This window comes from Brachypodium distachyon, chromosome 5, assembly GCF_000005505.3.
Source record: "Brachypodium distachyon strain Bd21 chromosome 5, Brachypodium_distachyon_v3.0, whole genome shotgun sequence".
NCBI classification, from domain to species: domain Eukaryota; kingdom Viridiplantae; phylum Streptophyta; class Magnoliopsida; order Poales; family Poaceae; genus Brachypodium; species Brachypodium distachyon.
In genome coordinates this window covers 17,535,528-17,557,425 of record NC_016135.3, presented here as the reverse complement: position 1 = coordinate 17,557,425, position 21,898 = coordinate 17,535,528, and the positions used below count along the sequence as shown (strand labels likewise).

The 21,898-nt window shown below is 45.5% G+C and overlaps 4 protein-coding genes across 5 annotated transcripts; 2 read left to right on the top strand and 2 right to left on the bottom strand.

Moving 5' to 3' along the window:
- Positions 1-34: 34 nt before the first annotated feature.
- Positions 35-1,972, top strand: LOC112269449. 2 transcript variants are annotated; one of them, XM_024456207.1, is made up of 2 exons: positions 35-215; positions 947-1,972. In XM_024456207.1, the coding sequence occupies exon 2, from the start codon at positions 1,222-1,224 to the stop codon at positions 1,675-1,677; it is 456 nt and encodes a 151-aa protein (XP_024311975.1). In that variant the 5' UTR covers positions 35-215; positions 947-1,221; the 3' UTR covers positions 1,678-1,972. The 2 variants fall into 2 exon arrangements, with proteins under 2 accessions (XP_024311975.1, XP_024311974.1); XM_024456206.1 differs by having other exon boundaries at positions 941-1,972.
- A 604-nt stretch (positions 1,973-2,576) lies between these two features.
- On the top strand, positions 2,577-5,257 carry LOC100831395 (DNA-directed RNA polymerases II and IV subunit 5A). Its single transcript, XM_003579969.4, has 4 exons — positions 2,577-2,940; positions 3,032-3,211; positions 3,318-3,431; positions 4,805-5,257. The coding sequence occupies exons 1-4, from the start codon at positions 2,743-2,745 to the stop codon at positions 4,928-4,930; spliced, it is 618 nt and encodes a 205-aa protein (XP_003580017.1). The 5' UTR covers positions 2,577-2,742; the 3' UTR covers positions 4,931-5,257.
- Positions 5,258-8,322: 3,065 nt separating this feature from the next.
- On the bottom strand, positions 8,323-10,780 carry LOC100830788 (probable inactive receptor kinase At1g27190). The gene has a single exon (XM_003579967.4). The coding sequence runs from the start codon at positions 10,606-10,608 to the stop codon at positions 8,716-8,718; it is 1,893 nt and encodes a 630-aa protein (XP_003580015.1). The 5' UTR covers positions 10,609-10,780; the 3' UTR covers positions 8,323-8,715.
- Positions 10,781-16,811: 6,031 nt separating this feature from the next.
- Positions 16,812-21,748, bottom strand: LOC104585365 (kelch repeat-containing protein At3g27220). Its single transcript, XM_010241745.3, has 7 exons — positions 21,425-21,748; positions 20,618-20,797; positions 19,720-19,949; positions 19,382-19,552; positions 19,034-19,139; positions 17,754-17,960; positions 16,812-17,413 (listed from the first exon to the last, which is right to left on the bottom strand). Exons 1-7 carry the CDS (start codon positions 21,614-21,616, stop codon positions 17,249-17,251), a joined length of 1,251 nt encoding a protein of 416 aa, XP_010240047.1. The 5' UTR covers positions 21,617-21,748; the 3' UTR covers positions 16,812-17,248.
- Between the last annotated feature and the right edge of the window lie 150 nt (positions 21,749-21,898).

Below are 21,898 nucleotides of genomic sequence, written 5' to 3'. Positions count from 1 at the left end.
GGGTGGTGTATCTCTTTCCTTCGGGACGCACAAGCAAGGGGGGTGGAGTAGTTGGGATCCAGAAACTTGGAGAAGAGAGGGGAATAAGAGAGGAAGCTGGCCAGATCCAGAGCTATTATTGGGTGATTTGGATGATTCTTCACCAAAATGTTAGAGTTGCTAAGATATATCATATCTTTCTTGTCTCAAAATTCTCTGCTGCTACAAGAAATTATGTAATCTCTGTCCCTATTCTTCTCACTCTCAAGTTCCCTTTTGATTCTTGCTGAACTTCTGTAATCTGCTGCTTAATTCGTATGATTAAGCTTGTCTGTAACTAAATCTAGTCATGAGAAATCTTTAATATTGCTGAAGTTGTGCCGTGCTCTGTTTTCCTTTTAAGTTTTTGCTCTGGTTCTTTAAATTTCTGTCAGTTTGTTGTGCAGTAGAGACATGATCTGCCTGTGATGTTTTACTCTTTGATCTGAAACTCTCTCCTTGTCTATTAGTTTTACTACTTGCCTTCTCTAGATTTTAACTATTTCATCTCCTTTCTCTAAAACTCTTGCTGTCTAAACTATAAATTCGTCACAGAAAGATTTGCTCCGCTAATGTTGATTTTCTTCAGTTAAATCTTCTTGTCTATGTCTGTCTCTTCAGTTAGTCAGTACCTTGTTGTCAGATTTGCTACAGTCAACCGAAAACCCCAAAAACATTAGATCATCAAGTTAGATTTGTTACTTTTCAGTCCAAACCCTGTTAATCTATGGGTTTAGCTTGAGATTTGGAAACGAATCATTGCATTAATCCCCGTGAAGAACTTCATTTTTATTACTGCTAAAACTACAGTTTGATCATATACATTTTATATTATATAGCGAATTAGCAATCTAATATATGTTGGTACATTTTCCTATAAACTTGATCAAAGTTTAACACGTTTAACGTCTTGCCCTGTCAGTTTCAGTGGGAAAGCAGCTAAAAAAATTCAATGGGAAAGGATTTCTAAACGCGCCCTACCTAGCAATCCATGGAACAAGTTAAATTTTGGACGTCCACCAGTCCTCGAGATCTGCAGCTAAACCAAATCATCGTATAAATAAGGGAACTCCCGCTCCAAGACCATCCTTTCAAATGCAAGCGCAGCTGGCAATCAAACCGGCGCCTGCAGAATCCAGCCGGGCAACAGCAGGCGAGGGGCAAACAGAAGTGGGGAAGGGAGCAAGCCAGGGCAAGGATTAGATGGCGGATAGATGCGCCGCCACGCCCTACCGTTGCTGCCTCCCGTGGCAGGATCTCCTCTTCGGATGCCTCGGAGCGCTGTGGCGGCGGCGGGCGGAGGCGGAGTTGCTCGGCGGCGGCCACACCACCTGCCTCTGCGGCCACGCGATCCTCACGCTGCCCTGCGGCCACAGCTGGCACGAACGCCAGGCCCCGCGGTTCTCCCGCTGCCCGATCTGCCGTGGGCGCGCGCGCCGCCGAGAAGGAGAGGACGACGGGCGCTCGTGGCCGGTGTACTCGGCCGCCGCCGCAATCGACGAGCAGGAGCCGCTGGTGCTCTTGCCTCCTCCGCCTTCCAGATTCGTCCTTGCCAGGGGCAAGGATGAGGAGGAGAAGGAACAGCCGCCGTCGCCGAGCTCTGTTTGGGGCTCATCAGGGACACAGGAGCAGTCGTCGTCGATGACACCACCGTCGTAGGATACTTCCTGGGCTGCGAAATCGCGGGGTCTTGATCGTCTCTTGGTTAGGTTCGTTTAGGTTGCCGCAGTACTACTGAATTTCCCTAGCCCTTCCTGTTCCTTGGACATGATCTTTTACATACACTACTGTCACATTGGCGTTAGCTGCGAGCCTGCGATGAATAGATTGGGGTGAAAATATTTTCAACGGATGGTCGGTTCTAGTTCTTGATTTTTTGGCGTTGTTGATGAAGGGGTAGTTTATTGTCTACTGATGATGTGCATTTTCGGATAAGTTGGTGATCTGTTCTTAATTCTGTCGCGCATGCATCAACTGATTATGCTGATGAAGTGCTCTTGCCAGTAGATGCGAATGGCATCATGCCATCTCTCTTTTGGTTCTCATGTAGGGCACTCTACAGTCAAGTGATTCATCATACTGATTTACTTCTTGATTTCTGATTTGCGTAGAATTTTCTTGAATGTTTGCAAATTTGACTGATACCAGTTGTCATCTATTCGTAACAGAAATACATTCTTGCAATTTGTCACGACTTTTGGTGTCTTGGTGTTCTGACTAAAGTGTCACACCAATACCTGTGGCGTTCTCGATTTGTTTTGTCTGAATAAACTGTGAGCTGTTCCATAATCCATTATGTTCGTGATGCAAATGAAAGAAACATCATCTGAAAGCCTTCCATAAATGAAACAAAAACGTTTTCTTTACCTAAAAAAAACAAAAACGTTTTTTGTTCAGAATGAGTTACTGTACTTTGCACGGGGTCGGCATAACGGCACAATTTTACCTCATTCTTCTAATCTTTGCAAGCCCAGCCCAGATCATTGTCCGGCCCAAATCAAGTCTCAGCACAACCGACGTCCAAACAGAGCCATCCAAAACTCGGGTCCGGCTCCGGCCTAAGCTTCCTGATTACTCGGCGCCGTTGTGCCACCTCCTCTCCCAAATCCCCCAAAACCCTACCTGCCGCCACGCTCTCCCGCCTTCCTCGCCGGCGCCGCTTCTCCCCCCTACACCCCAAAAAGGCAGGCGAAAACCCGCGCGGGGCGGCGGGATCGAGGAGGGATGTCGTCGGAGGGACAGACGAGCCGGCTGTTCCGCATCCGGCGCACGGTGATGGAGATGCTGCGGGACCGCGGGTACCTGGTGGTGGACGCCGACATCGAGCTGTCCATGCGCGAGTTCATCGACCGCTACGGCGACCCCGTCCGCCGCGAGGACCTCGTCATCAACCGCGTCAAGAAGGACAATCCCAACGAACAGGTCCGCCCGTCCCCCCTCACCCATTCGCCCCGCGATTTCCATGGTAGGGGTGTCAGTTCTCTGATTGGCGACGTCCGCCATGCCCCTCCAGATCTACGTCTTCTTCCCGAGCGAGGCCAAGCCGGGCGTCAAGACGGTCAGGGGCTATGCCGACAAGATGAAGCAGGAGAATGTCACCAACGGCATAATCGTCGCGGAGCAAGCGCTGAGCGCATTCGCCCGCAACGTCCTGCAGGATAACTCCAAGAGTTTCTTCCTCGAGGTCTTCCAGGTCGCCCTCTACATCCCTTTCTCTCTACCTGATACTCTTATGGTTGTGGCTGTGTCTCTCCCCGCAAGAACCAATGACTGACGCTTAATGTGGTGCTGTCCTGCAGGAAGGGGAGCTTCTTGTAAACATTAAGAATCATGAGCTTGTTCCGGAGCATGTTCTTCTGACACATGAGCAGAAGAAGACACTGTTGGAGAAATACACCGTGAAAGAAACTCAGGTCAGATATAGCACTGTCACTGACATTATATTCTACTGTAATCGATATAAGCATGGCGTTATGAAAAATGCATGCATGTTTAAGCTCTCCAAGCCATTAGAAGGTTTATGTACCACACCTGTGAAAAAATACAGTTAAACCATGGCCTTGTATTCTAGCAGATGGCAGACCTACATGTGCATATTAGAAATTGGTTGTGTTGGGTTGAAACATCTTATTAATTTGAAAAAAGAGTTCAACTACTTTCGCAAGCTATATAATCCCCTAAACAAACTTCCCTCTCACTTAATCCCTACAGGAGCACTTCAGCCCCTAACGTTGTTTAGGCAGACGGTTTTGATGACTGAGCGGTACTTAACAGCGATTTTCCGTGCTGATATGCCAAATAGGCAGATGATGTGCCTCAGGGTTTAGTTAGACCCCAAGTACCAGGATCCCCTAATTATGGTTTACTAAGGATGCAGTTTTATCTGATCTGGCTTGCCTAACTACCAGGATTGTAACAACAAGATCCATATCCTTATGTGGTTGGATATCCAGGCTGTCTGCCTGCCTTGTGCATATGTGCGCATGACACTGTTGGTAAACTGGAAACAACTGTTGAGTCATGTTGGATTGTTTTACTTTTAAGTCATTTTGGTTCTAAAATTATGGCCAATCATAAATTAGGAACACTAGGAATCCACATTATTCAGTGTAAAATCAGCTTGAATGGCAAACTGATCATGTATCTGGACAAAGGTGAGATGTAATAGGTTGTTATAATCAAACAATGGCACTGTTCGAATGCTGAGACACAGGTGCTAGCGCCTAGAAATGGACACCTCAGAAGCTCTGTTAGAACTTGAAGGATGATACTCTACAGCTTACAAATTGATGGTTTCAAAATTTAATATGCGTGGTTCCTATATGTACGAGCATTGTGATCCCCATAGATTAGCTGGTCTGGGACTCTGGGTGATCAACCGTCATTTGCATGGTGGATGTTTTCTACCATTTTACATTTTTGTTGGATAATGTTAACGATGCAAATGTACCGGCCTGATGTTCATTTGAGCAATTTGTTGTTCTGAAATCAGTTACACTGTAGCTGTTTGGTTGCTTGCACTGCACATTAAGTTTTAAGAGGTATAATACTAAGGTAGTAGGAAGCTGCATTGTTCAAGTATCCTGGTTGGCTACCCTTTCACTTGCTAGTGGTTGCATGACATGCACTGGTCGTATCTTACATTTATCAAGTTTTCATACCTCGTTCTCAAAAAAACGCTGGACCGTACTAATCGTAACTGCTAATGAAGAGAACACATATTACCCTGAAATTTCTTATAGTGGTGCTCTCTGTTCTGATGATTTTGTGTTGTCTTCTGATGTAGCTCCCTCGGATTCAAATCACAGATCCAATAGCAAGATACTATGGCATGAAGCGTGGACAGGTCGTGAAGATCACCCGGCCCAGCGAGACTGCTGGAAAATATGTGACCTATCGCTATGTTGTCTGAGCTTTCACTATTTTGTTAAGGCTTGAGATTTTCTGTGAGCAACTTCAAAATACTTCCCCCAATGCTAGTTCCTCAGTAGAAGAAAAAATCTCGTCTCTCGAGGAACAGAAGTACTTTCTGAACTTTACAATTGCTCAGTCAATTTGACATGACGGTTGTAGGCATAACCATAGGTTTCTGGATTGTGCTCTATTTGGCTGCTAAGTCTCTGTTATCTGGAAACGTTGATCTGTTTTGAGTTCCAGCTTGTGTCTAATTACTGGTGTGTAATATTGGGAGCAGACCAAAGTTTTTCCGTTCAAGGCCCATAACGTGATTGGTTGGTTTGTTCTTGGGCCATTTAATCTGGAAATTGTTGCGGAAACGGGGGGGTCATACTTATTTCCGACAGGAATCCATGCCAGCGCAAGACAAGAGGCCAGAAGACTAGAAAGAACCAGCTATGGCGGAGACGCCAGAGGCGGCGACGGCGCGAGCTAAGAGGCTGAGGTGCAACATGAGTGATCCGGCCAACCGGCAAAATCGTTGCATTCCACATATACTCCCTCCGATACAAAAGTGTCGTTTTATACGAAGTTCCGATACAAAAATGTTGTTTTATACGAAGTTAGTAGTACAAATTTGATCCGGCCAACCGGCAAAATCGTTGCATTCCACATATACTCCCTCCGATACAAAAGTGTCGTTTTATACGAAGTTCCGATACAAAAATGTTGTTTTATACGAAGTTAGTAGTACAAATTTTGTAGGACGACATTTTTTATGAGATACAACCTTTGGGGATGGATAACCTGTGGTGGATTGATGCTCTACATGGCCGGTTGATTTCCATTCTCTACTCCTAGTTTCTATGACCGAATGACATGTTTGTAATGTTCCACCAATTTAATCTATCACCATTGTATTCAAGAGTTTTTGCATTTTTTTGGTAGCTTAGCACAATGTGTCAGTATCCTCGTAAAATGTTCACGGAGATATATGATTCTAGAGCTTCCAGGCAAGGCCGTTATTTGTAGATCATCTGATCAACTAAATATGTATTATATTGCACACAAAAATATGTCATTAGATTTGTGATTAAATTTTTAGCGACATTTTTTGTCATAATATTTCGTCAGTTAAATCGTTGAACTAGAAACTTCATAAATCCAGATAGACAGAGTATGAGCTTAATTGCCATGTGGTACGATTGTTTGTCTAACAAGCAAAGCAACCATGTAGCACGAGTGAGATCTGAAGTGCTTACGTACGGTACGGAGCGACCTGCTAAATGAACCATGCCTGTGTCTACGAGAATGGCAGCGAACCCCGAGAGAATTTCTTACGTTTCTATCTGCATATACATAGGACTCGTCTAATTTACTTTCTGCAAACCGTGTGAAACTGGAAGCTTTGGGTTAAAAGTCTCGTCAGGAACCTTCGAAAGGTCACTTTGATAGTACAAAGCCGTTTCTACGGTTGCGAAAATCTACGCGGCAAATAACCGGCAGGATCCTGTCTTTGTCGCAGACTTGTTTTATTTAGCCTAGATACGGGGAGCTCGCCAAGTCAGTCAACGACGGGGACACCCCCGAGCGACCGGTCGATGACCGATGCGCTCGTCGTGTCCGGATCTGCACTCCATCGTCCTGTCCTGTAAATTGGCCTGGCCTGCCAAAAGAATATTCTCACAGATCACACAGCCAGGTCTCCGCTGCCGTGTTGGCAACTTGGAATTGCATCCATGAAGAAGACTCGGGCAGAGAGCGTAGCTCGGTACGTGTGCGAAAATCGCGAGATAAACTGAAACGTTTCGGACGGGCAAAGTTAGGAGAGACGTGTGAAGATCCTGCAAGGGGGTTGAAATACGCCTTCATGTTCGTCTGCAGATCTTGGGAACTTGCAATGTTGCAGTGGCATTTATCTGGCTTCCCAAATTAAGCCCAAGCGCACGCGACGGCCATAGCTCCAGGGACTATGGATCCACACTGGAATTTATGCACGGTTCCTTCTCCATCCAGTTAACTGGTGTGCGGCGTTGGAGCCTTCAATTCATCACGCCTCATTTAAGGAGTCAAGTCAAACACGAGACCTCCATCAGACCATGGTTCTTCGCCATCCTTCTGTTTCTGACTCGCCTAGGTGGCTAAGGTCCCCCGATCATATGGCAGGGACCAGGGAGGCCCAGTGCTGATACTCTATCCTACGGCCACGTCGTTGCCCATCATTGCAGACGATCTGCAGGTGCCAGCTGTCAAGCATTTCCAGCCTTCTAGGCAGTATACAGAACCATATCAAAGAGCCGCCATATCAAAAGAAGAAGATCGCAACTGTAGCCCGGCTCTGTGTTTCAGTTCAGAGATATGGGAAGGTCAGTCAGTGCCTGAGGATACGCGGATCGGATTTGCTGGGGCAGCAAGCTATGTTAACTTGGAGTAACCAGACCGGGCATTGGCACAAATCTACTTATCTTTATCACCCGACTGGCAGCAAATTATGGTTAATGCCTAGCGCCCATTTTGAACGCAGGAAGTAGTTCAATTCCCGCACAAAACTTCGGCCAGAGGAGCTAGTTTAACTCTGTCATTTGTCGCTTTCTATGTCCCAACATGCAAATCTGGACAGGCTAGTATAGACAATAACTGCAGCCGCCAGCTAAGCACGTGACTCAAAGGTTCAAACACAAGTGTTTGTCCAGCTCCACCTACGTATTACTCCAATTCTCAAGGGTAAATGGTTAAAATATTGTGGAGTCACTTCGCAGCATTTTAGTTTTCTCTGCTACTAGTAGTCAAGAGACTGAATCACACTCGCTATCTAAAGGAACAGGTCAGATTTAGGATTGTGCTGTGATGGTGACAATGATGTAAACTGGCATGTGCACTGAGATTGATTAATGCTATTTGTCACAAAGAGCTGACTTCAAATCAATAAAAGTATGTACTCCTCCCATTGATATAACAAGTGAGACAACCAGATAAGACCGGAGATACCGTCCGTCCAGTTAGAAGAAAATGAAAGACCCAAATTAAAAGTGAGGTCGACGATGTCATTTCCACATAATTGCACCTCCTATTAATCGTCAGAATACATAGCACTAGCAGAGACCACAAGTAGCAGGTCCAAGGTGGAAAAGTACAGGACAGAGGACACGGCTTGGAAATATTTTTAACATGATTTTGGCATCAAAATTGGAAAGTTCTAGCTTATTAGAGGGTTCAGTATAACACACCCATGTATGAGAATGAGACATGGAAGACTATCCTTGAGCAAATTCACAATGAGATTATGAGAAGATGATAAATGAAATATCATGCTGCAGAATGAACTGCATGTAGGAACAAAGTACTAAAAATGACCATGCAGGAGCAGAATATAACTCAGTGCTCCAATAATGACGTAGGAGTAGGAGATAACAGAGTGAAATATTCCTGTAAAATTAAGATAAATTGGCAAATGATCAATTTTTTGAATGCCAATTTGATTTTCTTTTGGAGACTGGAGAGCATGGTAGTTGTTCCAAGAAGGGGGATATCAGGATTTAGACACAACAAGAATTACAGTTCCACGGAGATACTACAAGCACTAGCAATAATTTAAAAAGACAATACAGACTAATCTTACAGCTTACATGATTATCTCAAAATGAGATGGTGCCATGATCTTTTAATTGAGCACCCCGCAGTAGTTATGGTGTTGACATGGTTGGCTCGGCATGCCCTTGATCAATTTAATTGGCAGGAATATGCAAGTAGCATATTAAGCCTGACCAAATTGTTCACAATCCGATGCACGATCATCATCAGCTACATGGTGTCAGAATCATCCTTGTTATAGGACAGTGGGAATTCGTCGAACTGCTCCGAGACATCACGGCCCGTTCCAATACTCTTCAGAGCATGATAAACCCGGTACATTGAAACCCTCTCCTTCGGACGAGCCGAAATACACTGAAATGCTACCTTCAAGAATTCACCAATCTCTGTATCATGGCCCTTCCCGTTCAATGACTTGTCCACGGCATCGGTGATTCGGCCGGAGCTCTTCAGCTGATATACCCAATCTACCAATGTCCCTTTGAACCCTTCGCCCGCTACATCACTTGCCACGGTAGCAGCCTCCTGCCCGCTCACGAGCTCAAGCAGTATCACCCCAAATGCATATGTATCACCCTTCATGGTACCAACTGGATTGCTAGCATACTCTGGCGCGACATACCCAAACTCCCCAAAGTCACCATTCAGGAAGGGGCTTGTATCACCACCCTCACCTGGTGCCATCCGGACCAGCCTTGTGAGGCCAACATCTGTGATCCGAGCCTCGTAGTCCTCATCGAGAAGCACCGCGCTTGAGCTCAAGTTCTGGTGAATCTGTGGCATCTGGAAGCCATGGTGCAGCCACGCAAGACCCCGTGACGCCCCAACAGCGATCCTGAGCCGTGTCGACCAGTCCAACAATGTCTCCCCTGGCTCCTTCCTCACCGAGCAAAGAGCCCCGCTCTCCATATGCTTGTACACCAGTAGCCGCTCATCCTCGACAACACAGAACCCTAGCAGCGGCACGATGTTTGGGTGCCGCAGCTGCCCGATCCTCCCCATCTCCGACCGGAATGCTTTCTCCGAGAGTGGGCACGAGTGCAAGCGCTTCACCGTCAGGGCAGACCCGTCGCGCAGCACAGCTCGGTACGCCGTCCCTGCGCGTGAGCTCCCGGCCACCACGATATGGCCTGTACTGAAGTCCTGTGTGGCTGCTAGCAGGTCAGCAAGCTTGACCTTGACGATTGGTTTCTGGAACAGCGACACCGGAGCCAGCCGGTTGTGTGCTGCCCGCAGCCGCTCCGCCCACCAGCTTCCGTCCTCCGCAGCGGTAACCCCCGACTCGCTGACTCCGCGGCTCTGGCGGCGGCGGCGACCGCCCTTGCTCTTCCCGGTGCATCGCCAGAAGAAGAAGGCGAGGAGCAACGAAGCAGCGGCTCCGAAGACCCCGGCAGCAATCACGATGCCGAGGCCGGCGCCTCCAAGCCCGCGACCGCAGCGCGAGGACACGGGGCGGCCACAAAGGCCCGAATTCCCGGAGAAAGATTCCTTGGAGAAGGTCGCGCCGAGCTGGGCCGGGATCTGGCCTTCGAGCTGGTTCAACGAGAGGTCGAGCGACTTGAGGCGGTCGAGCCGCGCGAGAGACGCGGGGATCTGGCCGGTGAAGGCGTTGTCGCTGAGCTTGAGCGAGTTAAGGAAGCGGCAGTTGGCGAGCTCGGCGGGGAGCGGGCCGGAGAGCTTGTTGCCGGAGAGGTCGAGGCTGACGACGAAGGGTATCCAGTCGCAGAGCGCGGGCGGGATCGGGCCGTCGAGGCCGTTGCCGGAGAGGTCGAAGGTGTTGGCGGAGCCGCAGTACTGGAGCGAGGAGGGGACGTGGCCCCGGAGGCCGAAGCCGGAGAGGGAGAGCGTGATGACGCGCGACTCCTGCGGGTTCCAGCAGGTGACGCCCGAGTAGTCGCAGAGCGCGCCCGCGGAGGTGTTCCGGAAGTTCCACGACGCGAGGCGGCCATCCGGGTCCTGGAGGCCGTCCTTGACGCCGCGGAGGCACCGCAGGTCGTCCTCCCGGGGCTCCGACGGCGAGCCCGGCGCCGGCTGCGGCGCGGCCGGCGGGAAGGGGAGGGCTAGGGCGAGCAGGAGGAGGAGGGGGAGGAGCGAGGGAGGCATGGTGGATGGATTGGAGGTGGTGGGGGGTTGGGCGAGAGAGGGGAGTGGTTTGACCAGGTGGGGGAGACTGACTGCGGGGAAGGAAGGGGAAGGCGGAGTGGATGGGCTGTACTACTGTCTACTGCGCTGCTGGTGTGTCGCGTATGCGTAGTATCGTGCGCGGTTTAGTGGGGGTGGGTTTGTTTGGTTGGACTGCTCTGCGGAGGTGGTGGATGGGAAAAGGACTCGGAGGAGCGGGGAAGAAGACAGACACGGGGAGGCGGAAAGGTTGGCGAGATTTGGGACGGAACAGCGGAGCCTTGCTTGCTTTGGGCCGTGCCCCGGCCACAGACGGCGGCTCGGCAACGTTTTATCCAGGTGCAAGGAAAACATTGCGCCGTCAGTCGCTGGACTTGGCACCGAGCACAGTTTACAGTTCATTAATTTGTAAATCTTTGAAAGGATCTATAAATCGCGTCCAAATGCCAAGTGCGGTGATTGTTAGTGTAATTTTCTCAAATTTTCATTTCTCTAAAGCCGAGATTTTCGTTCTTGGTAACTAATTAGGTTTCTGCTTGCAACATACTTAGACCGGTAACATGCACATGTTATTCGTCTAAGTTATTACTTCATCTGCCTTGCATTGTGTCATTTAATATGTTATACGCTCATCTTGTCTTGATCTGTGTGATGTTACAGTATTCCTCCGATTCTAAATTTTTGTCCTTATTTTAGTACAAATTTGAACTAAAACAATGACAACAATTTAGAATCGGAGGAAGTAACACATAAGTAGTCCAAAAAAAAATTGTCTAGTTAAATGCTATACTAATTATGAATGGAACATACATGTATGCTATTATGTTCATGCATTCATTGGTTCCTCTCAGGCATCTCCAAATTATATTAGCCCACAATAAATGATATAAGACCATATCCTCAATACATTGTCTCTTAGTATTATATCTAAAATAGCAATTATTTAATAAATTTGTGACAGAGATTTAATATTTTTGTGTTGATTTGTGTGAAAGGACAGTCGCTTGCATAAGATACGGTTTCCTCATTAATTATGTACCACGTCATTAAAATGCCTAAGATAAACATGCAAGAGACCCTCACTTGGAGAGACATGGGAACCAAAATCAAATAGTACATGCAATTAATACTTGCTTATTCCTAAGACAGAATGAATTTAGAAAATAAAATTTAATATTTTTAAAGTACTCCCTCCGTTCCGGTATAAGGGCCCCCAAGACATCCCTAGGTTGAAGATTTAAGTAACGTAACATAATGTTTATATGACAAAAATTATACCAATAAAAAATAGAACATCTGAAATTTCTAAATCGTATAATTTTTGTGATATAAAACTCATGTTACATTAGTTAGATATTTAACCTAGGGATGCGTGGGGGCCCTATATCGGAACGGAGAGAGTAGTACCTAATTAGGCATCCTATAGCTCAGAATGGATGGATATATTTTCTATGAAATCGTAAATGAATCCTAAAAAGGTATACTATTTTTTGGTTTGGTATCATAGATCAAACTATTCACAGACTTTTTCTTCTTAACATTAGGGTATGTACAATGATTGATAAGACTGTTCTATCCTATGTGTGTTCTACGTCATTTAGAAAAGAGGTAATTGCACCAGTAGCCCAACAACTTGAGAATTGGGAGCATTTTAGTCCAACAAGTTGCAAAGTGAGAAAAATTAGTCCTAAAAGTTATGATTCGGATTGCTTAGAGGTCCAAACCAATCTGGCGTTGACACGCCAACCGTTTGTGTTTTTTTTTGCTGAAAACCCCCTACGATCATTTAAAATGTTGTGTTCGGTCGCGAGCTCCTCGTTCCCGTCTTTGACCACCACGCATGCCGCATCCGACGACCACCACACGCGCTCCGACCTGCGGGACGCGCTCGCCGCCTTCGCCGCCATGTCCGTGTCCTCACCCGCGTCCGGTTCCGGCCCCGTGCTCCGCCGCTTCACCTCCCTCCTCAAGCGTTGCGAGACGCACGCCGATCTCGCCACGGGCCGCATTGTCCGCGCGCAGCCCGAGGTTCTTTTTCTTTTGTGAAATTTCCACTGATTGATTGATTAATCGATTGATCGATTTTTGTTGGGAATTATTAAGAGGTGATTAATTGTACATATTGTTTCAGTCCGAGGGACTTTTTGCGAAATTTCCACGGGCTGCATGTTGCTGCCGCGTGTCCATTCGGACTAATTGGACTGAAATGCTCCCGAATCTCAACTTTTAGGACTAGTTTTCCTCACTTTACAACTTGTTGGACTAAAATGCTTCCGCCTCTCAAGTTGTTGGACTATTGGTGCCACTGGCGGAGCTACCTTGGGGCCAAACTGGGCCATGGCCCGCCCAAGATTTTTTTTTTAAAAGTTACTACTACTAATCTTGGCCCAGCCTAGCATTCACAGAAGTCTTTTACGGTGCCTGCCTGCCTCTGCCTGGAGTCACCACTCTCCCGCATCCTTGCGCGCTCGAGGACAACGAACGGAAGCCATAGCCAGGGCCCAGGTCTGCACCGCACACTGCGTGCTTGCTGCTGCTCGCCCACTGGCCTGCATCGCCTCGCCGCGCCTGCAGCCCTGCGCCCCTCCTTTTCCCAAATTTCTCTATACATGTATTTTTCTTGCTTTCCCTAAATTCCTAGTATGCAATTTGTCAATTTCGTAGCATATATTTTTCTTTCTTGCCCCAATTTCTCTATATAGGTACTCCCTCCGATTCATATTACTTGTCTCAAATTTGCCAAGATATGGATGTATCTATGTTTAAAAAGCGTCTAGATACATGTAATATTTCGACAAGTAATATGAATCGGAGGGAGTAGCATTTTTTGATATAACTAGTAATATTATACTCCTATGTATGTATTGCTGATATGTAGCCAATGAGAACATAAGATTCGAAGAATGAGAAATATTTAGTGAAGTCACATCATTAAGAACAATTTTTTGTAGGGGGAATTAAGAACAAAATTTTGTGTTTTTCTTTTGACCTGGCCCGCCCATGAATTTCCTCGTTGCTCCGCCACTGATTGGTGCAATTACCTCTTTAGAAAAGGCAACAAAGCACGTTGTACAATAAGTTACCTCTTAGTGGCATAAACATATCATAAATTTAATGCTTAGACAATCAAAATTAATTAAATAAATCTTAAGAGAAATATGTCTTATCTTTGTCTTATCCTTTTGTGAAGAGATCATTTCTTGTTAACATAGAGCTAATGTCATTGTTATCTCAGAAAAGCAACTGATCGAATACATATCATCGTTGTCACAAATACGACCTTTATTTGTTTGATGGGCAAAGTTCGGCACAGATATAGCGAGGAGCTTCGCTACACTACGCCATGGCGGGATCGAGCGTGCCAGCATGGTAATACAAGGAACAGGTGCTTGACCACTTTATGTGGTATCGGACACTCATCGGCATGAAATCTGGATTAGGAAAGTACAGATTAGGACGGCTTCACGGAGCATGAAATTGATTATTCCTTCCCGGAAACACACGCACGAATGATTAGGAAATACAGATTAGGACGGCTTCACGCACCCTCCAAATCGATCCAAAGAATAGTTCATCGTACGTGGCTAGTCCACGTCAAATCCGTTGCGACGAAGCTTCTACTTGGAAAATTTCCTACACAAACGTGAAGGTTAAGAACCTAAAACACTACCGCTCCAAAAGAAATTTCTTTGAGACTAAAAATTCTCTGGAACGAATTTTCTTTGCTTTAGAGAGAGACATAGCGGCTCTACCGTGGACCGGAGAAGCTTCTTCACTCGGTGTATCAAGCCCCTGCCTATGGTTTGAATTTCGAAAAATCCAAACACAACCTACAGGGATGCCCGGGATGTTGGTCTGAACTCTTGCATGGGGTTATGCGAGCACGCATGCGTCACCGATTCACCGTCCACATCAACGTGGTGGTCACACGTGAAAACATAGCATATATCACCATTTTACCCTTCTCATGTGAAGGGGTGGGGAAGCTGTTCTCACTTCTCAGCAGGTCACACAGGAGATGGACGATGACCGGCGGGTCAGAGTCCTCGCGCATGTGCACCTCATTGCTCTGGTCCAAGTACAAGCACGAGCTTTCACCGTTCCAAGGGAAAAGACACCCGGAGTCCAGACAAGAGTGCATCCCTGAATGGCACGGCACTACGGCAGGGCAGGGATGGACATGGTTGAAAGAGCGAGATTAGAGCATCTCCAATGATATTTTTCGAAGCTATCCCAAATGTCCGTTGGAGATGTTTTTACTGCCGCTCGATGCATGCGCTTCTCCGAGGGTACTGCTTTCTTTTGGCTAGTTATTAGGTGGAAGATTGACCCAGAAGAACATTCTCCTATCTTCTCATGATGAAAATTTACTCAGACACAATAACAAAATTTCAGGTTTTTTTTTTGACATTTCTAATCATGTTACGAATTTTATTATTCTCCCAAATTATGAGTTCCTAAGGACAAGTCCAGCAGTTCTCCTAAAATATCTCTCCTATATCTCCTAAAAATATTGTCCCCTAAAAATTACCAACTCCAGCAGTTCCCCTAAAAGATCTCTCCTAACCTATATTTTACTACTACCTCCGTTCCATAATCCTTGTCTCAAATTTGTCCAAAAATGGATGTATCTATTACTAAAAAGCTCCGTTCCATAATTATTGTCGAAATATTACAAGCATCTAGACACCTTTTAGGAATAGATACATCCATATTTGGACAAATATGAGACGAGAATTATGAAACTGAGGGAGTAAGAATTTTGTGCAACTACCATTTTCTTTTTCTTTTTTTTTGCGCTGGATTTCTCCCTTTCCCTCTATTTCTTCCCCACCAAGTCGTCCCTGCTTCCTCCTTTCTTCCCCACCGAGCTGTCAGCCGCCCCTGCTCCTTCTCCCCAAATCCCGGCAAGCCAGCCCGCCCATGCCTCACCTCCACCTCCAGAAGAACCGTGGCGCTTCCACGAAGCTCCCGCCGCATTCGCCTTGGTGCCCCGTGCCCCCAAGCTCCCCCCGCATCGGAGCTCCATGCCGCCGGCCGCTCGCCGTCGTCGACAGCTGCTTCCCAACCTCCTCTGACCCAGCCGCCAAGTCCAGGAGCACAGCGCCGCTGCCGGGAATCTTCTGCCGCCCTCGAATCGAATCCCCGCCAACTGGAGCCGCCCCACCTCGAAGCTCTGTCCCGGCCAAAGCTCGTCATCGTCGCCAGCTTCTTTTGGCGCCGGATCCGCGTGGTGGTGGGAGGAAGCCAGCGGTAGCTCCCTCGCGCGGATAGGGAAGGGCTCGGGCGCCCCGATTTGTAGGGGAGAAGGAGAGGCGAATTGGGGACGCAGATTTTTTGGGGAAGGAATAGGGGAACCGCTGGAGAGCTGTTTTGTCCATTTTCCCCCTAAAAATCGGATCGGGGAGGGTATAAAGGGACTGCTGGACTTGCTCTAGGAGCCAAAACGCCGCTCCCAAAAAATTACGGAAACGCTTCCCCACATGATTCACTTTCTTTCTAATCAGAAAGCCTTTTTACTGAAACGTTGGATGCTGGGAGCCTGGGATGCTTACTTGCTTAGACATATCAAAACAAAAGGCATTTAGCGAGAGCGAAATGGCAGAAAACCAGGAAGGGCACACTAGCTGTCCCCTGGATACGCGCTTTGCTTTGCTAATAGCTATGGCCCATCGTCCTCTGCAAATACTCAGCTCATGGGAATGGCTTCCTTTGATCATCAACAGCAACGAGTCATAAAAATTTACGGCACAAGCTAGAATTTTATGTGAATCACGACTTCCAAAAGAAGAACAGGGAGTATATTTGTTGATCATCACAATGACAGGAACCATCCAGCCACTTCATGAAAGTCAACCACACGGGTATAAAGCAGCAGGTGTCAGGGAATAACGCATGCCATTCACAGAAAGCATGTGAGAGGCGTAAGCGTGATCGGGCAAGTTGAGACAGAGAGCTGAAGTCAACTGTAAGAACATCTCAGGATGAAGTCGAATAGTTGATGCTTCAGAGATATAAATACTGGACGGAAATCCACTCAGTTAAGAGGCTACCGCAAACTTGAGACTTGAGAGAAATAGATACTGCTTATGGTTTTCAGATGTAAAACAGTTTGCAAGGAACAGTAAGAATGCTTCAAAACCTGTTGTTAGTACAGTATTGCTATGCAGGAGTAAGAACATACAGAAAAACAACAGTGAATGTACATGCTACATCCTACAGGATTACATTAATAACTCTTTAGAGCAATCAATCCTCTGTACAAAATTGTGTTAAGGTGGTCTATTCTATGGTGTACAGGAAAAAGATGATTGCTATGCAGGAGTTAGAACATGCAGAAAAACAACAGTGAATGTACACGTTACATCCTACAGGATTACATTAATAACTCTTTAGAGCAATCAATCCTCTGTACAAAACTGTGTTAAGGTGGTCTATTCTATGGTGTACAGAAAAAAGATGAAGCATACAACAGACTGGTGGTACGATGTGATAGTGCACCACATAGCCAGTTTGTATGACAGTAAACGACTCGCCCACAAGGGGGAATGAAACGGTTATACACCAAAAGAATGCATAAAGAATGCCCTAAGTTGCATCAGTTTTTTCCTTTAAAAGGAAATCACAGGTGCAACTTAGTTCTCCACATGCACCCGACAACCTTTTTAGGAGATGGATTTTTTGGGCCCTTGTCTCGTTGCCCAGAAGTGAAATACAGCCAGCCATCCCAGTATCCTACCAAAGTGGTCTTGATTCGGAAAGGTAACCGCCCGATCACACTCCACTCCTGTACGCAGATGGAGTTTCAGTAGTATAACAATAAAAAGCCCAGGCCAGTAATGATTTATGAATGCATTTTTTTTAAGATTCCCCTTTCATCACTTTTCCCATTTACTAATTTACTATGCTAGATATATAAGATTTTGTTAGCCCCATACTATCTATCAACAGAAATTCGAATGATAGAAAGCTTTAACAGTATTTCAGTCCCTATCTGTCAGTAGTAGAAAACACCACATGGCAAGCAACAGGATGTTGATTGGTAATGCCTAATGCAATATTTCCCCAACTTGCCCTCCTTTCATGAACTATTTGCTTTAAAAAAAGGTGCAAGGAATGGTGTGTACCAGTGTTTCCAAATTGAACCGAAATACTTCACCAACCAAGGTCATTCTTTTATTTATTGGGTGCTTTTCTGTGGTTCCTCCAGCAATGATTAGAGAATTATTGACATTTGTCCAAGCAAACTCTATATGTGAATCTGGCTTTGGCATAGGTGGAAGTTCCTTCCATTTCATTCCATCATCAAGCATGTATACATCGCTGTACACTATCTGCACAGGCAGGAGATCAACAGAAGAGCAGGAATGTGAATTTTTCTGCAAGGAAACAATATGACTAGAAGATAAAACATTTCACAAAGACCCTAGCAATATATCCAAGACCCTTTACACACAGAAGCCAAACCAAGTCTTCAAAACCTCCATGTAGCTCGCTCACATGTGGGGAATGACCCGGGTCATGGTGAACTAACTCAATTCTGCTAGTGCATGCCCTCAACAGCTGTGTGACCAAGACAGAAGTCTGAACGGTGTGATGTTCTGGGAGATCAAAGCTTTTGCTATGAACTTTAGTTCTATTCAGTTCATGTATTGCTCCGGGACTTGTAATAGTGTCGCGGACGCTTTGGCCGCGCATGTGCGAGGTAAGGTCACAAGTCCCCAGCCGTACGGCCGGACAGTCCCCCTAGCCTTTTACTTTATTGGTAGGCAGTGATTTTGCTAGTCGTATCAGTTAATGGAATATATACTGTTCCATCTAAGAAAATTTTGTGTCAAATAAGTCCCCAGCATGAATTCCAGTAATTCGCAAAAAAGCATGAATTTCAGTAAGTATGTATTACATAGGCTGTAAGAGTATTTAGCGATCTAGTACAAACATCGATGAACTAAACAGGTGTGTCTTCTTTATCAAGGCTGCAGTCCAGTAGGTGGCTGTGCTGCTTATCCCTGAAATCAGACTCTGCTAACCAATGGTAACAATGACCACTCTCCGATTGCCCATTTAACACAGTCATGCAAGACATATGGTTAATATGCGTAACTACTGCAATTAACTGATCTAAGTTGATTTTTCAAATGCACAACTTCCTACGTACGACTACCTCTGTTCCTAAATATAAGATGTTCTAGCTTTGTCCTAAGTTAAACTTCTTAAAGTTTGACCAAGTTTATAGAAAAATGTACTCCCTCCGATCCACAATAAGTGTCTTGGATTTAGTACCAAGTTATACTAACTTTGGGTTTAACTTTGCACTAAATCGAAGACACTTATGATGGATAGGAGGGAGTAGTAACATATACATAGTGATTATCATTTATACTGATTGATCAACTTATCAACATACCTCACTTCTTCGAACACATTTAAATATAGGTGATCCAGGTTTGGCCATGAAATCGCCTTCTTGACCACCAATAACAAGAAGCTTATCATTAGCAACAACACAGGCCCTGATGCAAAAGAGGAAGTGTGTTACATAAACCATCTTCAACTTTCTATACTGTGCAGCTTGATTTCTAAACCAGACCTCATTCTAGTTGAAATTTAACTATCCTAACAGAAAATTATTGCCTGGATCACAAGAAAATTTGCATACATCAGACAGTGAAATGCCAAGAGTCCAAGATACTATAGGCATCTAGCAACTTTTTTTTTCCAACAATAGATGTCATGGGAGGGTGAAGTAACAGACCTATGTGGACCGCCACGTGGGATTGGTATCTCGCTTCTCCATTCTTGCTCCAACGCTTTCCCATCCTTCACTGCGAGGCTCCAATGTTCAAGTCCAGGTTCATGCCTATCCTCCTTGCTGCCACCCATCACATGAAGCCTCCCTCTCCAAAGTTGTGTGGCTGGAGCATACCTGTACAAAATATTTAGAAAAAAAGGGTGAAAAAAAGCCTTCTACATGCCAAATCTTCAAACTTTAAAGATAGTGTTTAAATTAATGGGGGTATAGGTCCATACAAGTACAAGTACAAAACTGATGCGCCTAAATCAAAGTGAAAAAAAATGATAATAGACATGTACCTAGGAACTGGCAAAGGAGGCAAATCATGCCATTCTTTTCTTTCAGTGTCCAATACGAAATTCCGAGCTGTAGGTCCCCTACATTGCGGACCATATTGCCCAGTTACTACATAGATAAATCTTCCATCTGTAACCATCCCCAGATGTGAATGAGCCATGTCCTTTGGCATAGCAAACTTTCCTCCCCATGTATTATCCGAGAAATTGAAAATATCCACATGAGAATGCACCTATAAATTGAAAACATTCAAAGGTTTCAAAGGTAACTTGCTGTAATATGGAAATAACTTATAGTAGACCTCAGCTGTTCTGCAATGAAGAAAATACCATGACACTCCAGTAACTTGCTGTAATATAGAATAACTGAGGAATCTTGCAGTGCAATCTACCTAAATATACTCGACACTCCAGCAAAACTTACTGGTGCTATTTGTAACGGGGGCATGCTATAAAATTACACAAGACAGGTACTTCAACTTTGTTATGGTAAGGAATATCATGCTTGAACTGAACAGTGGAAACAAGATCATGCTTGAACTTGCATAATGTTCATTCATTTTATAAGTATAGTTTAAGATGGGTGCAATCGCTCAGATACTCACACAACAGCATAGAGTGCAGATTTTATTCTTCCATAACTTCAGGAGCTTTATGCAAGTTCAACTTCTAGTTAAAACAGTAGAGGTAGCCAACTTGAGTTATCCAAAGGCAAGTTGTACTTCTCTGTCATGGCTTACAAAATAGAAAATAGAAAAGAATTCATGCAAGACTGGATGAATGCTCCTCAAGTATTGACATGTGATATGTATGTTATTCTTCAGCAAGCATCAGATCTTATAAATTAAGAAAAAAAAAGGTAAACCTACAAAATGAATAAAGATCAGGCAATTTTCCTCACATAGTTAATGGTGCCATATCCAGCAAACACATATAAGAGATTCTTAATCTGTATAGCAGCACCATCCAAACGTGGCACAGGCGCTTCAGCCATCTCCTCCCATTCTAATTCTGGTGCTGGTAAATCCGCAAAAGTGGCATTTATGTCCATGAACCCTGTTGACGAATTTTCCACCGTTTCCTGTACACAAGAAGTATAACATGACTAATTCTGAATGAAACCATTGTAGCATACTAATGATGATACAAACAAATGAACTTAAAATCCAAGTTACAGACCATAGTGACAACTACTCATGGATGTCACTACAGTATAAATTATAACTGCTTTGGAGTTGGAAGTTAACTTCCAACAAATTACAAAATCACCAATGTCCTACAAGTGAATGTGTCCCAACATTGCCTTGGTCAGCAGTTAATTTTGTCAAAACTTCACTAATGTCCGTTATATCCAAGCAACATGGTTTAATAGTTGAGACTTGAAGTATCTATGTTGGCACAAGAAGCAAATCATATTCTATTATCAAAGTTTATACCTGACTATCAAGTACAATAACTGATAAGGCGAACTGCATAAGTTGAGGAACAGTTAATAGCCAAACCATCAAGGCAGTACACGCTGGGCAGCAAATGGATTTCTAGTTTCTATTCTTCCGATCAGAGCGTAGAAGTATATAACCTATCCCATCAGAACTCACTAATAGCAGACCCCGACACTACCAGAGCAGCCACAGAACAATTGAAGGCAGCAGGAGCAAGACAGCATCACGAAATCCCTAAGCACCAGGTTTCAGACTGGGGGAGTCACCTTCTTTGCGGGGTGCGGCAGCGACCCCGTGGGGCCAGTGGAGAGATCGAGCCTCGAGGACCAGATGGCGGACGCAGCGGAACGGGAGGAGGCCCAGAGGAAGTCGGCGACGAGGACGAGGCCGAGGATGGCGACGACGGCAAGCGCCACCAGGTGCTTCGACGGCAGCGCCTTCGCCGCCGGTCTCGCCATCGGTAGATCGCTGGAAACTAGGAGTCGGCGGCGGCGGCGCGAGAGGAGCGTGTCGGTGACATTATAGATGCACGGCACGGGCAGAGAAATAAGACGCGCATTTTCGCCAACAGCTATAGATTACCAGATGATCCGCAATTTCGATGTCCCACGGTCTCACTCTCCGCACATAGACCTGGTGACTGCACGGATTTTCATGGTTTTTGTTCGAGAAAAGTTCATTTTAAACCTTAAAATTGTAAGGTTTGTCAAAATCAAACCTTAACTTTATAATCTTGGGTT

Excerpts from the sequence above, each read along its gene's own strand:
- LOC100830788 (XM_003579967.4), bottom strand. The coding sequence starts at position 10,608 with ATGCCTCCCTCGCTCCTCCCCCTCCTCCTCCTGCTCGCCCTAGCCCTC.
- LOC104585365 (XM_010241745.3), bottom strand. The coding sequence starts at position 21,616 with ATGGCGAGACCGGCGGCGAAGGCGCTGCCGTCGAAGCACCTGGTGGCG. Across the intron at positions 20,798-21,424 it reads TGCCGCACCCCGCAAAGAAG|GAAACGGTGGAAAATTCGTC; the intron begins GTGACTCCCCCA and ends TCTTGTGTACAG. Across the intron at positions 17,961-19,033 it reads AATGTGTTCGAAGAAGTGAG|ATAGTGTACAGCGATGTATA; the intron begins GTATGTTGATAA and ends CTGCCTGTGCAG.
- LOC100831395 (XM_003579969.4), top strand. The coding sequence starts at position 2,743 with ATGTCGTCGGAGGGACAGACGAGCCGGCTGTTCCGCATCCGGCGCACG. Across the intron at positions 3,212-3,317 it reads TCTTCCTCGAGGTCTTCCAG|GAAGGGGAGCTTCTTGTAAA; the intron begins GTCGCCCTCTAC and ends GCTGTCCTGCAG. Across the intron at positions 3,432-4,804 it reads ACACCGTGAAAGAAACTCAG|CTCCCTCGGATTCAAATCAC; the intron begins GTCAGATATAGC and ends CTTCTGATGTAG.
- LOC112269449 (XM_024456207.1), top strand. The coding sequence starts at position 1,222 with ATGGCGGATAGATGCGCCGCCACGCCCTACCGTTGCTGCCTCCCGTGG.